General features: G+C 41.6%; 1 protein-coding gene across 1 annotated transcript in view; it reads right to left on the reverse strand.

Moving 5' to 3' along the window:
- The window catches only part of AMFR (autocrine motility factor receptor), a 41,232-nt gene that overhangs the window by 10,981 nt on the left and 14,936 nt on the right, over positions 1 to 15,315 (reverse strand). The window contains exons 5-9 of the mRNA XM_034638457.1: positions 14,041 to 14,081; positions 13,524 to 13,656; positions 11,743 to 11,876; positions 10,760 to 10,870; positions 1,210 to 1,400 (exon numbers count right to left, since the gene is read on the reverse strand). Coding sequence (XP_034494348.1) covers positions 1,210 to 1,400; positions 10,760 to 10,870; positions 11,743 to 11,876; positions 13,524 to 13,656; positions 14,041 to 14,081 — 610 coding nt within the window. The remainder of the gene's footprint in view (positions 1 to 1,209; positions 1,401 to 10,759; positions 10,871 to 11,742; positions 11,877 to 13,523; positions 13,657 to 14,040; positions 14,082 to 15,315) is intronic.

Genomic DNA, 15,315 nt, shown 5'->3' on the forward strand with positions numbered 1-15,315 from the left:
TATCTCAAGGTCTTGCCCAACAAAATGTGCCTGTTAAAAAACTGGATGCTGGGGCGCCTGGGTGGCACAGCGGTTAAGCGTCTGTCTTCGGCTCAGGGTGTGATCCAGCTTTGTGGGATCGAGCCCCACATCAGGCTCCTCTGCTATAAGCCTGCTTCTTCCTCTCCCACTCCCCCTGCTTGTGTTCCCTCTCTTGCTGGCTGTCTCTCTCTGTCAAATAAATAAATAAAATCTTAAAAAAAAAAAAACTGGATGCTTATTTCATGTACTTACCAGGGAGAAACAAAGCTGACTTCTCTATTTTGACTAAGTTTTTAGTAATAACTCATAAAGTAACAGATTACACAGCTGGGCCCCATGTGCAAGATCTGCTGGCGTATAGAGGCCTTAACTGACAGCCAGCAAAGCAGCCGCCTCTAAGCCCTGCAGCGGCTGCGGCCCCGCCAGCCAAGCAGCCTCACCTCCTGCTCTCGGCGCTGGACTCCCATCCCTGATCCCCCCATCGGGGGTCTCACCCACACGCCACGGCTCCCACCAAGCTCCACCCTCGGAAACTCAAATCCCAGCTCTGAACAGCACATCTCCTAATAAAATTTCAGGAACACGTGTTTTACAGTAACCAACAGGAACTCACAGACTCAGTGGTTTCAAAATTGAGCATCCACAACAGCTTATCGCAACGTGAGTTAAGGAAAGATGGTCAGCCAGCCCCTGATGTGGGGCCACGGCTTCGGAATTTTAAGTGTAGTTTTTACTACACCTCCTTTCAACCCTGCCAAGAGGTAGAACATTCATATTTTATGGACAAGGAAAAGGTTCCAGCTCAGATTCTGCTTCTGACATTCACTGGAAAGGCTGCTCCACGATCCCGCATTATATGCTGAAGTACTCCACGGATGCAATAAATTATGAGTGACGGTTACTATCAGACTGATGAAGTGTGCTCCCCATAGGCATGGTTGAGTCAGTACACAGACCACCTCCTCCACCCCCCACCCCCATATTCACAGAATCCAGCAAATGCCTGGCACAGAGTAACTCCCCAGGGCTATCCACACCTGCTGAACACTTTCAATTAAGAGGGAGAGATTTCTATTAAGTTGGCCTACACCAATTTACAATCGGCCTACACAGGGCAATTTATAATTAAAACAGCATCCTCTTAGGGGAGAAAGCCCCTCGGGTACGGTTTTAGAGCGTGAAACTAACCATCAAAGTGGAAGAAGTGATTGTGTTGGTTTAGGCGAGGTCGGCCTTCGGCGGCTGCTACCGGCACCAAATTCTCATCCAAGTTGTCTCCTTGCTGGTCCTCCCGGACCCGGTTATTGTCGGCAATATTAAGAGACATTCTGCACGTTGGGCAGGAGGTGTCTTGTTCTAGCCAGGAACGAAGGCAGGAGCTACCAAAAAGTCCAAAGATAAGATATCCTTAGCATATTTTGTGAGAATTCACCAGAAGCACTCTGAATGTTGCAAATGTATTGCAATTTTGGCTTCTATTTACCAATAGTGAGATTTAAATATTGAGAAATGCTTGCTGACATTACCTTTTCACTCATATACTTCTAGTGGGTTCTGCTGTGAACATTAATTCTTCAACATAACATGGTCACCTAGTGAGCTCCTGGTCATGACCCCTCTCAAGTAAGACTCTATCACATGGCCTGCCATCTTCCCTTCCAACTCCACTGGACTACATCAAAAGCCCTGTGGCCGAATACCCAACACCCTGGCCTCCCGTGAACTTGAATCGTCTACTCCAGCGATCTGCTCTCTCACCCTACTTCCGCTACCCACTACCATGGTCATAACCCTGGCTTTCTCTTCAAACTCTTGACTTCGAAGATCTCACTCTAACTAAAGCTCCTCTCCTTCCAGCTCACCCTGAGGCCCTAATTTGCTAAGAGCACCCATCCCCGATGATACCACCTTCGCATCAAGCATCACAACCCCTCATGTCCTCAGACTCCTCTTTATCTCACTTACTTACAACCACTCCCTTACGCCCACCACCTCAGCTTCTCCAACCTTCTACTCTTTGTACTCTGCCTTCCCAACGAGGCTGGCAGCTTCTTTCACCCTCTCTCTCAGGAAATGACAATGCCCTGATTATGCCAGACGCAATAACTACTTGTGCTGTCCATTAACGGGAAATGAACTAACAAAACCAAGAAGGTTGGATGAAATGATTTCTAAGGTTCCTTCCTATTTTGTAATGATACATTACCTTTCTTCTATGATCTCAAGAAGCCTTCCCATCCCATAACATGCTATCTTTCCTCTAAGAGTTCAAGGAGGGACTGAATAAAAAGTGCTCACTTCCTCTGTGTCATTTTTAGTATCTGGGGACATGGGCACATATCATGTTATGAAGGAGAGCCTCACCCCAATCCCCAGAACCTCTGGCAACCTACCAGTACTTAAGTATTGTCCTGAGGCCAGGATGGAGCTCTTTCTTACTATCCATGCCCCAGAAGAGTTTATGACAGTAATGTGACAAAAAGATGAGTGTTTACAGCCAATTCTATCACATTTGAAATACACGTCACCTATTTATAAAGTACCTGGTTTGTGATCATTCCAATCAGATAAATGATTACATTTTTTAAAAGTTGGCTTCCCTTCCTCATAATAAGTACAGAGTTAATTAATTAATTAAAGTCCGTTTCTCTCATGAACACCCTTAAATCACACCACCAGTAAAATTAGCCTTATGTGGGACTGCAGAAGTATGTTAAGATCCTGGGCACCTTCCAACAATGCTACACTGTGACACACTTTTCATCAGCAAGCCTAATTTTGTTTTGTATTCTGCAAAAACCTCCCACGTCAAATATAATAGCCTGAAAACTCCAAGGTGAGAACAATCAGATACAGTGGCCTTAAAAATAAAATGCTAGAGTTCCCCAGCTAAAGAAACCAAACCTCAGAGAAAACAGGTATTTTTCTCTATGACGATATTAATACCCTATCGAAAGAGTATTTCTCCCCCTTCTAAGTATGATACTTCGGTGCAATGAAATAGTCATCAGACTCTGAAATCTTATAAAGACATCTATGAAAACAAATTATCTAGCTATACAATCTGCTGGAATCTAGACACTTAGTTTTATCACAAATTAAAATGCATTTGCCCTTAATTACTGTAGTGTTAAGCCCTGACAGCGGGATTTTCTTTTTGCAGTGCGAGTGCCTACTTTAAGCTTTGATGGAGGAGGCACTCACCTCCCAGACGACTCAAATAAACATCCTGCCAGCCACAAGACTAAATGAAGGAGCCAGCAACCCCCCAATTGATTTGAGAGATCTTGGTTGATTTTGATAACTGGCCAAGTAAGGTAGGTTTTATTTTCTCTTCCTGTGCTTTAAGAGGAAATGGGCAAGTGGGGGGAAGGGCAGACGGAGAGGGAGAGAAGCAGACTCCCTGCTGAGCACGAAGCCTGGACCCTGAGAGCATGACCTGAACTGACTGTACATCAACAGTCGGATGCTTAATCGACCAAGCCTCCCAGGCGCCCCTCTATTCTTATGTTTTAAGTTCACCAACAGTGAGTGCACAAAACCCTGGGCTTCCACCCTCCACCCTAATAAAAGCAGAACCCTAGGCCCACGCTTTCATCCTACTGACAACCTCACTGTGTGGCCCCAGGCGTTCCATGTACTTTCCAAGACCTATGAGTATAAACCCTTTTTCTCCAAAGTTCTCTGATGGTTATTGCTAAGTGTCTTGCAGTCCTAATATGAACCACAAGGGCCAGTGCAGCTCCAATACTGATTATTGAGAAGCTGAAACCAGCACAAAACAACTATCATCCCACAATCCTGTTCCCATTCTATTAACCAAAGCTACAGTGTAAGGCAAACCAAGAGGTCCTATTAATGTCTGCTTACTCAACCCAAGGCAGGTGAGTGTTTTAAACACCAAACACTTGAGCAATTAGTAAATACTCTGAGACAAATGAAAACAAAAACACAACATAGAAAAACTTATGGGATACAGCAGAAGCAATGCTCAGAGGCAAATTTTATAACTAAAAATGCATGAAAAGAAAAAAGATTTCAAATCGACAGCCTAACTTTGTATCTTATGGAACTAGAGGAAGAGCAAAGAAACCCAAAGCCAGAAGAAGGAAAGAAATAATAAAGATCAGAGCAGAGGTAATTAAATACACAACAGAAAAATAACAGTGTAACCAATGAAACCAAAAGCCGGTTTTTTTTTAAATATTTTATTTATTTGCCAGAGAGAGAGAGATCACACGCGCACACAAGCAGGGGGAGTGGCAGGCAGACGGAGAAGCAGGCTTCCTGCTGAGCAAGGAACCCAACGTGGGGCTCAATCCCAGGACCCCCAGATCATGACCTGAGCCAAAGGCAGATGCTTAACCAACTGAGCCACCCAGGTGTCCTCAAAAGCTGGTTCTTAAAAAAAAAAAAAATCAACAAAAGTGACAATTTTTAGCTAGACTAAGAAAAAAATAGACATAAAAATTAAAAGCAGAAATAAAAGTACAGAAAAAAAGAAATGAAAGTATGAACATTACTACCAACTTTACAGAAATGGTAAGGATTCTAACAGACTGCTAGAAATAACTGTAATCCAACAAATTAGAGAATATAGAGAAAATGGGTAAATTTCTACCAACACTGAAATTACCTAAACTGACTCAAGAAGAAACAGAAAGGGGCGCCTGGGTAACTCAGTCAGTTAAGCGTCTGCCTTCGGCTCGGGTCATGTGGGATCAAGCGCTGCGTCAGGAGCCTGCTTCTCCCTCTCTCTATGGACTCTCTCCCTCTCTCTCTCAAATAAATAAATAAAATCTTTAAGAAAAAAAAGAAGAAATAGAAAACTGCAACAGATTTATACAAGTAAAGAGACTGCCTCAGTCTAAACATCTCCCAGAAAGGAAAAGCCCAGGACCAGACGGCTTCGCTGGTGAACTCTACCAAAAATGCCAAGAATGAACAACAATCCTACAGCAGCTCTTCCAAAATACAGGAGAGCAAACTTCTTAACAAATACTCTGAGGCCAGCATCACCCTGATACCAAACCAAACACAGATGCCACAAGAAAAGACAACTGCTGACCAATATCTCTTATGAATATAGATCCAAAAACCCTCAAAAAAATAGCAGCGAACCAAATCCAACAGCACATTAAAAACATGACACACACCACAAACAAAAGAGATTTACTTATCCTAGAAATGCAAGTGTGGTTGAACTTAAGAAAATGAATCAGTGTAACACACCACATTAGACCAAAGGAAAAAAAATATGATAATCTCAATAGAGGCAGAAAAATCACTTTACAAAATTGAACACTCTTTTGTGATAAAAATACTCAGCAAACTAGGAACAGAAGGGAATATCCTTAAAGGACACTCATGAAAAACACACAGGTAATATCACACTCAATTGGAAAGGACTGAAAGCTTTTCCTCTAAGCTCAGGAACAAGAAAAGGATGCTTGTTTTCACCGCTGCTATACAACATTGTACAGCAAGACCTAGCCAGCGCAGTAAGGCAAGAAAAAGAAATAAAGGCTTCCAAATTGTAAAAAAGGAAGTAAAGCCAACTCAACTTGCAGATGTGATCCTGAGAGAAAATCCCAAACATACACACAGAACAACTCCTAGAAAACGGATCATCAAATCCAGAAAAGCTGCACAGTACCAGAGCAACACATAAAAACCAATTATGTTTCTAACCCAAACAGGGAATTCGGAAAGCAATTCCATTTGTAATAATACTCAAAAGAATAAAATACCTAGAAATATATTTAACCAAAGAGATGAAAGACCTGATACTGAAAACCACAGAAGATTGCTGGAAGAAATTAAAGAAGACCTAACTAACAGGAAAGACATCCCACGTTCATGGCTTAGAACACGTAATATTGTTAAAAGGAATATTCACCAAATCGATCTACAGATGCAACGCAATCTCTATTAAATTCCAATGGCCTTTTTTGCAGAAATGGAAAAGTGGATCCTCAAATTCATACAGAATTGTAAGGGGCCCCAAACAGTCAAAACAATATTGAAAAAGAGAAAGTTGGAGGACTCACCATTTCCCAGTTTCAAAACTTACTACAAACATACTCGAAACAGCACAGTACTGGAATAAAGATAGGCATATAGACCACTGGAATAGAATTGAGAATCCAGAAATAAACCCAACATCTACGGCCAACTGATATCAACAAGGGTCCCAAGACCATTCAATGGGGAAAGAATAGATTCTTCAACAAATAATGTTGAGACAACTGGACAACCACGTGTAAAAAGAATGAAGTTAGACCCCTCCCTCACTTCATGTAAAATTATTAACTCAAAATGGACCAATGACCTAAATATAAGAGTTAAAACCATAAAACTACTAGAAGAAAACACAGGGGTAAATCTTCATGACCTCAGATTTGGCAATGGATTCTTAGATCTGACACTAGAAGTATCAGCAACCAAAGAAAAAATAGGTACATTGGACTTCATAATAATGAAAACTTTATGTGCATCAAAGGATATTGTCAAGAAAATGAAAAGAACAGCTACAGAATGAGAGAAGATATTTGCAAATTATACATCTAATAAAAGTTTAGTATTCAAAATATACAAAGGAACTCTTAGAACTTATTAACAAAAAGACAAACAAGCCAATTTAAAAATGGGCCAAGGACTTGAATAGACATTTTCCAAAGAAGACATACAAACAGCCAGCAAGCACAATATTCAGCATCGACGATCATTATGGAAATGCAAATCAAAATCCCAGTGAGATACCACTTCCCACTAGCACAGCTTTAAGAAAAACAGAAAAAATAATAAACGTGAAGTATAAAGTGTGAAGAAATTAGAACCTTCATACATTGTTGGTGGGATGTAAAATGGTGTGGCTGCTGGAAAACAGTTTGGTGGTTCCTCAAGAAGTTAAACATAGGATTACATACGACCCAAGAACTCCACTCCTAGGTATGTACCCCAAAGAATTAGAAACAGGTACTCAGACACTCATTCACAGATTTGATCATAGCATTATTTGCAATAGCCAAATGGTAGCAATAACCCAAATGCCCATCAACAGATGAATGGGTAAATAAATTATTTAATTATAAAATTATTGAAATTCAGCCATAAAAAGGAACGAAGTGCTGATATTTGCTACAACTTGGATTTGAAAACATTCGGCTGAGTGAAAGAAGCCAGTCACAAAAGGTAGGATTCCTTTTATATTAACTGTCCAGAAGAGGCAAATCCATAGACAGAAAGCAGATTCGTGGTTGCCCGGTGATGGAGGAGGGAGAAATGGGGACTCGTTACTTTAACGAGTATGGGGTGTTACGCTGTGATGATGAAAACAGTTTTGAAACTAGAAAGAAGTGGCAGCTACACAACATTGAATGCACTAAATGCCACTGAATTGTACACTTTAAGATGGTTAATTGTATGTTATGTGAATTTCGCCTTCATCAAAAAAGGAAAGCGTAAACTTAATCTAATCGTGTGCTTTAGATTTCTTCTAGACTAAGGTATGCTCTTGGAGTTAGTCTTCCCAACTGTCTCCAAGCTCCTCTGGAGAAATATGTATGGATTCTCTGGTCTTCCAACCTCAACTAACAGCAGCACTATACGTGCAGTTCCCCAGCCACAAAACCAGCAGAATGCCTGATTCCTCTCCTAGACCTCATTCTCACAGCCAGTGCAACACCACACACCTCCAATTCCTCTGATCTGTGCATTTGTCCCCACCCCCTTCCACCATCGTAGCCCAGGCTATTCTCAATCCACGCCTGAGTCACTGCAGCCCTTACTAACTAGTCCTCCCGACCTTCTCAAGTTGCAAATCTGATCCCCAACCCCTCCTAAAACCCTTCAGCGACTTCTCACATTTTCCACTGGCCCTCAAGCCCCTGCAGGGTCTAGCTCCTGCCTGCTTCTCCTGCCTCAGCAAACACCACTCACCTCTTATGCTCTAAGTCCTGGTCAGACTAGTTCTCTTCCAGTTCCTTCCACACACCCCATTCCCTCCTGCTAAAGGATCACTCTGCTTTGCTGACTCAACTCCTACTCATCGCCAAGAGTCACTTCCTCCAGGCTTGAGTCAGATTCCTTTGCTACAAGTTCTCAAGAACCACGTTCCTTTCCTTTAGAGTACTTAGCTCAATTTATAGTTATACATTCAGAAATGTGACTGGCTAATTTACGTTCATCTCCTCCATTAAGCCACAAGCTGCATGAAAGCAAAGACCATATCTGTGGTTTCTGTTTTATCCCCAGACCCCAAAAAAACATCTAGCACATAAAAAATTCTATCAATATGTGTTCTCCATAAATGGACCCAGAACTATATGGTCAACCAATCTTCAACAAAGCAGGAAAGAATATCAAATGAAAAAAAGACAGCCTTGGGGCGCCTGGGTGGCACAGCAGTTAAGCGTCTGCCTTTGGCTCAGGGCGTGATCCCGGCGTTATGGGATCGAGCCCCACATCAGGCTCCTCCGCTATGAGCCTGCTTCTTCCTCTCCCACTCCGCCTGCTTGTGTTCCCTCTCTCGCTGGCTGTCTCTCTCTCTGTCAAATAAATAAATAAAATCTTAAAAAAAAAAAAAAGAAAAGAAAAAAAGACAGCCTCTTCTACAAATGGTGTTGGGAAAACCGGACAGCAACATGTAAAAGAATGAAACTGGACAAAAATGAATTCAAAATGGATGAGAGACCTAAATGTGAGACAGGTAACCATGAAAATCCTAAAGAACACAGACAGCAACCTCTTTGACCTTGGCCATAGTAACTTCTTCCTAGACACATCACTGAAGGCAAGGGAAACAAAAGCAAAAGTGAACTGCTGGGACTTCAAGATAAAAAGCTTCTGCACAGCGAAGGAAACAATCACAAAACCAAAAGGCAGCCTACGGAATGGAAGAAGATATTTGTAAACGACACATCTGATAAAGGGTTAGTATCCAAAATCTATGAAGAACTTATCAAACTCAAACCCCAAAAAGAAATAACCCAGTTAAGAAATGGGCAGAAGATATGAATAGACATTTTTCCAAAGAAGACATCCAGATGGCTAACAGACACATGAAAAGATGCTCAACCTCACTTAGCATCAGGGAAATGCAAATCAGAGCCCCCATGGGATACCACCTCATAACCTGTAAGAACGGCCAAAATTAACAATACAGGAAACAACAGATGTTGGCAAGGATGCGGAGAAAGGGGAACTGTTGGTGGGAATGCAAACTGGTGCAGCCACCCTGGAGAAATTTGGAGGTTCCTCAAAAAGTTAAAAATAGAACTACTGTACGATCCAGCAACTGAATTACTACCCAAAGGATACAAAAATACAGATTTGAAGGGGTACATGCTACCTCAAAGTTTATAGCAGCATTATTGACAATAGCCAAACTATGGAGAGAGCCCAAATGTCCATCGACAGACGAATGGATAAAGAAGATGTGGTGTATATATACAATGGAATATTACTCAGCCATCAAAAAATGAAACCTTGCCATTTGCAGTGACGTGGATGGAGCTATTATGCTAAGTGAAATAAGTCAGAGAAAGAAAAATACCATATGATCTCACTTGTGGAATTTAAGAAAGAAAACATGAACATACGGGAAGGAGGAAAAGAAAAAAAGAGAGGGAAACGAACCATAAGAGACTCTTATTGATAGAGAACAAACTGAGGGTTGATGGAGGGAGGTGGGGTATGGGCATTAAGGAGGGCACTTGGGATGAGCACTGGGTGTTGTATGTAAGTGATGAATCACTGAATTCTACTCCCGAAACCAATATTGCACTGCATATTAACTAAAATTTAAATTTTTAAAAAAGTGTTTAAATAAAAAAAATTCAAATTAAATAAAATATATGTGCTTAACCACTAATGCTCAAGCTTCAAAGCCCTTCTAATATTAAGAAAAGGAAAAGAAAAGCAATTTGGGAATACAAAATGAGAAAAGGAAGATTAAAGATATAAAGACAAAAACTTTCTCAATGTGCAAAAATGATCACAGATGCAAAAGGCCAAAGATACCGCAGAGATACCTCAACATCAAAAAAACATCCAATCCAGGGCACCCTGATGGCTCAGTCAGTGAAGCATCTGCCTTCAGCTCAGGTCATGATCCCCAGGTCCTGGGATCAAGTCCTGCACCGGGCTCTCTGCTCAGAGTCTACTTCTCCCTCTCCCACTGTCCCTTCCCCCCACTCGTGTGTGCACGTGTGTGCTCTAATAAAAAAATAAAATCTTAAAAAAAAAAAAGATTTTCTGAAAATGCTGATAACATAGCCAGTTTTTCTGGACTGTTCAGTAGTCCTGGGGCAGTCCCCACCTCAGCCCAGCTCCCTGGCATGTTGTTTCTCTGCTGCTTTTGCGCATGTGCAAAATGGAAAATTATAGTCTCTTGTCTCAGGGAGCGCATAAGCTGTTTGAAAGCAAGGATTCCCCCCATTCTTCTAAATCTTACAGGCATATCTGTTCTACTTTAGGGCTGACACCGGCAAGGATTATGAAGACGGTTAGCAGAGCCAGAAGTTAAGATGGCAGGCTGCAAGTGGGGAACGGTCCTCCGGTCCTCCGTATAGAGAAGAGGCTGAGAGATGGAGGAGGACCACCCAAAGCTTCCCACAGCACTCACTACCAGCTCCACGGCCAGTCTGAGATAAGGTCCCCACTCCCCTGCTAGGACTGGTCTGGAGCCCCAGCATGAAAAGCACCCCCATGCCCTGGACAGAACACCAGTCCCTACTTGTGGAAAAGATGTCCGCAGGGCAGTTTCCTCGCGGCCTGCATGGAGTCCCAGCAGATGGCACAGTCGTCGTTGTTGACAGCCAGCTCCTCTGGCGTTGCAACCGCAAACCTGTAAGACACGAACACAGCCGGCAGCCACCTCTGTCAATCCCACACACGTACACTGCGTGCCACGTCATAAACTTCCCCCTCCGACAGCAGTTACACTGGACTCTGGTTCAGTTAAACATCCCAACCATCAAAAACATTACACCTGCCTTCTCTTCATAGCCCATTAAAGAGCAAGAAACGTATACACAGAAACGAACTCTGTCTCAACAACAGCTGTTAGTTTCTTCAACATAACACATTAGCTAAAAAAGACTCGAGGGAACATTTCTGGGCAAACCAGAGGAGTTAAGACCCACCCCTAGAGAGCCAAACTGTTCCCCAGGACACTAAATGATACCCACTGATCTCACACCTGCAGGGTGGCAAGTGAGTCCCTCCTTCAGTGAGGTTAAGAGCACGTATGTGTGTAAACACGCATGTGGAAGGAATAAGTGAGACCCACTTCGTAAAACAGAGCACAGAAGCCCAAGGAAGCTTCCGCTTAATGATGATGATGATGATGATAAAAATAATGGCATACTAAGAACCACCTAGTATTTATTGAGCAGCCACGACATACCCATACTGCTCTAAGCATGTTACCTGCATTACCCCCACTGACTCCTCCCAACAGCACCAGGACGAAGGCTCTGCTATCACCCCTAGAGCCCAAGCAACTGGGGCACAGAGATTTAATTAAGGTGCCCCCCAAACGACACAGCAAATCCTCACACAGGTGAGGATTCACACCTGGCAGTCCTCCAGAGCCTCCACTTACTGTCTTCGCCCTTCTGTTAACAGCTAACAAAAGTGGTTCTCATATCACCAGGGCTCTGTTATGAAAGATCTGCGCTGAGGCCAGCTGGGCAACACAGGCGTGCGCTCACTCACCGGGCCTCCATGTTGCCCACCACACGCAAGTAGTTCTTGTGCCGGCGGATGCGACGCTGCACTTCGTGGAACAGGTAGCGCAGCTGCATGAAGATGACCAAGCTGGCCATGGACAGCCAGATGTTGCCAAACAACTTCACAGGAAGGAGAGAGCAAAACACACAGTGAGAACGAATGTGAACTTGCTAGTGACAAAGCTGAGGTGTGCAACAGAAGCTCTTATCGGTGGTGAAGGTGAAGATCTTTCACCGAGCAAACGCATGAATTCATCTCGCTGCCATAAACAATGTACACACTCTTCGGCCTAGTCATTCCATCATCGGCTATCTTTTCTCAGGAACTAGTCAGAAATTTAGAAGCTTTGTGCACAAAGACATCCATCCATGCAATTATAAAAAAGAAAACCAGGAAATGAGCAAAATGCCCAGGAGGGAAATAGTTAGGTTTTAAGTTCATATAATGTAATCGTATATAGTCATTAATTGTACTTATTATAAAATAAAGGTATATATTAATATTATACTACACTTATGTATAACATTTTTAAAGATTACCTGAGAAAATATTTAAGTGAAAAAAGCCAGATAAAACTATCTTGAAAAACTAATGTGATAAAAAATTAAAGATGTGAAAATAGCAAACAACTGAATACAATCGAAATACCCATTATGAGGGTTGGTTAATTACATCATCATACATCTATATGATGGAATTCCTATCCTGAAGGCATTACAATGGTTCAGAACTGTGGCTAGCACAGGACAATACAGGTAATACATTAGCCAAAAAAAAAAAAAAAAAAAAAAAAAAAANGCAAAACTAAACTGTATGTCCAAAATACAATTTATGACTGTATGTATTTGAATATAAAGAGCAGCAATAAATAAAATAAAACATTAACAGTTATCCCTGGGCATTTGGGGGAGCTTTAAACAAAAGCTATACATGTTCTTTTTAAATATGTTTTCAAAGTTATTTTCAAAAAGCAGACTTAGAAATGTCCTGTGTCTAAACCAGTTCTTTTTTTAAAGATTTATTTATGTAAACAAATACATAAATAAATAAAAATAAAGTTTATTTATTTGTGGGGCAGGGGGAAGAGCACCGGGAGAGGGAAAGGGAGTTTTAAGCAGACTCCACGCAGAGTGTGAAACCTGACTTGGGGCTCGATCTCACAACCTGAGCCGAAACCAAGAGTCAGACACTTAACTGACTGTGCCTTCCAGGCACGCCAACCCAGTAATTTTTAAATGCATCTTTAATAGGCTTATAGTATAAATCAGCGGCCCACCAAATATGTTGATTCTCACCATTACTAGATCACTGAAGTGCTAACCATGGAAGCAGATTTTCAACACTGTAATTTCTTGCACAGCAAAGTAAAATGTAAACAATGAAGTAGGAGAAATTAAGTACGAATGCTTTCTCTTTAATTATAAAGCAGAAAATTTATGAATTCACAAAGTAGCTAACACTGCAAGAGTTCCCATTACCCCCCACAAAGTAACTGCTACGTGTCAGAAGCCATGGAAACTTGGGGGAGCATACGGTATCCCTTTAATTTCATGGTAGAAGAATGACCAGTGACTTGGTCAGTGGAGTTCACGGAGTGTCCTAGGAGAACAGTAAACTCCTCCTTGAGCTGGGCTCCAGCCGAAGTGCATGCCATTATTCTATACCCAGAGGTTTATCCACAAATGTTTCACTTCTTATGGACTAACCAGGGTTCCTGATTCTAAAACACTTAGCTCTCTGTTACAGCTCCTTCTGAGGAAGCTTACCAACATGTGAATATGGTGCATGAGGTCCAGGGACAAGAGAGTGAGCTCCATGACAAAATCTGTGTAATAGACATAGGTTCCTTTTCCTTCCCACGTCCCTTCATGGTTGAGGTCCCAGAGGTGAATTACATATCTGCAGTGAACACAGGAAAATCATTTTAGTAACTTACTGTTGCAGTTTACTTTGGCTTCAACATGATGCCGTATAGTCACGTATAGATTTTTTTTTTAAAGATTTTATTTATTTATTCGACAGAGATAGAGACAGCCAGCGAGAGAGGGAACACAAACAGGGGGAGTGGAGAGGAAGAAGCAGGCTCATAGCAGAGGAGCCTGATGTGGGGCTCGATCCCATAACACCGGGATCACACCCTGACGCCCTGAGCCGAAGGCAGACACTCAACCACTGTGCCACCCAGGCGCCCCACGTGTTTATAGATTTTATACATGTGACATCTTAGAATCAACTGTAGGAGTGAGTAGACCTCAATCGCCTCCCTCCCAAATTTCTACTCACCGTAAAATCACATGAGCAGTCCTCACTGTCACAAGAAGAGACTATAAAGAAAGATGTATTTTTTCTTTAGTAAAATTCAGAATTGCGTAGGCCAAACTTACTTTTACAAAAAGATAAGAGGCAAGCATTTCTCAGTTCAATTAAAACACAGGTTATTCCCGGGGGGGTGTGGTGGGGGAATGGGATGAATGTGGTCGGAAGGTACAAACTTCCAGTTACAAGATACATAAGGACCGGGGATGTCACATCCAACTAATGACTGCAGTTAACATGGTTGATATCTGAAAGCTGCAGAGAGGGTAGATCCTACAAGTTCTCATCACAAGGAAAAAACCCTCTTCTTCCTTTTTCTGTATCTATGATGAGATGATGGATGTTAAGGAAACGTACTGTGATAATCACTTCACAATCTATGTCAGTTAATCATCAGGCTGTGCACCTTAAATTTATACAACGCTGTACGTCAATTATATCAACAAAAATGAAAGAAAAAAAAAGCAGGTTGTTTAAGCTCGCCAACTATTTTTTATCTGCTTCAAATTTCCACAGAATATTTTCATCCTAAAAAACAACTTTCATTGAGCCTTTTTCTGTTAATAGGTGACAACTGATTACCCCTGTCCCTCTCCCGGGGCTGCCTTCTACAATCCTGACGTTCATTCTAGTCTTCTGACAATCACTTCTGTTCCGTACAGCAGGAAGTCACCACCACTGATTACCTCAAAGGGTGTTTGACTACGTGGCGATCCTATACTCAAAGTATCGCTCACGTACCCCCATCCGAGACGGGTACCTGCTCTCTACGGAACGCTCTGGACACTCCCCTCGTACACAACACCAAAAAGAATGAAGGAAATAAAGGATAAACTGAGCCCTTCATGGTATTTTACGTTATAGAAATTGATACTTTAATAATCTCCTCAAACTACGAATAGATCTCTTACATTGTTTGAGATTTGGAAATCCCAATTTATAAATGGAAAATATTTTACTTAGAGAAACACTATAAATATAAAAATATGATTAAGTTCAAAATATAAAATCTGTAACATTATTATCTTAAACAACAGTAATGAGCTAAAATAAAAATATGTACTATGGTATGATCCAGTAGGCCTAATTTAAATGTCTTTATTTTTAGATATACCTTTTCCAAAGTTTGGCTTAATAGTAATTAAAAGTAAAAAGCAGAAAAACCAGACTGTCATGTAAATGGTGATTTATTATAAAACATATCTAAAGCAAACTAATAAATCAGTGCAAAAAAATTTTTAC

The sequence above is a fragment of the Ailuropoda melanoleuca genome, chromosome 12, assembly GCF_002007445.2.
Source record: "Ailuropoda melanoleuca isolate Jingjing chromosome 12, ASM200744v2, whole genome shotgun sequence".
In the NCBI taxonomy this organism is placed as follows: domain Eukaryota; kingdom Metazoa; phylum Chordata; class Mammalia; order Carnivora; family Ursidae; genus Ailuropoda; species Ailuropoda melanoleuca.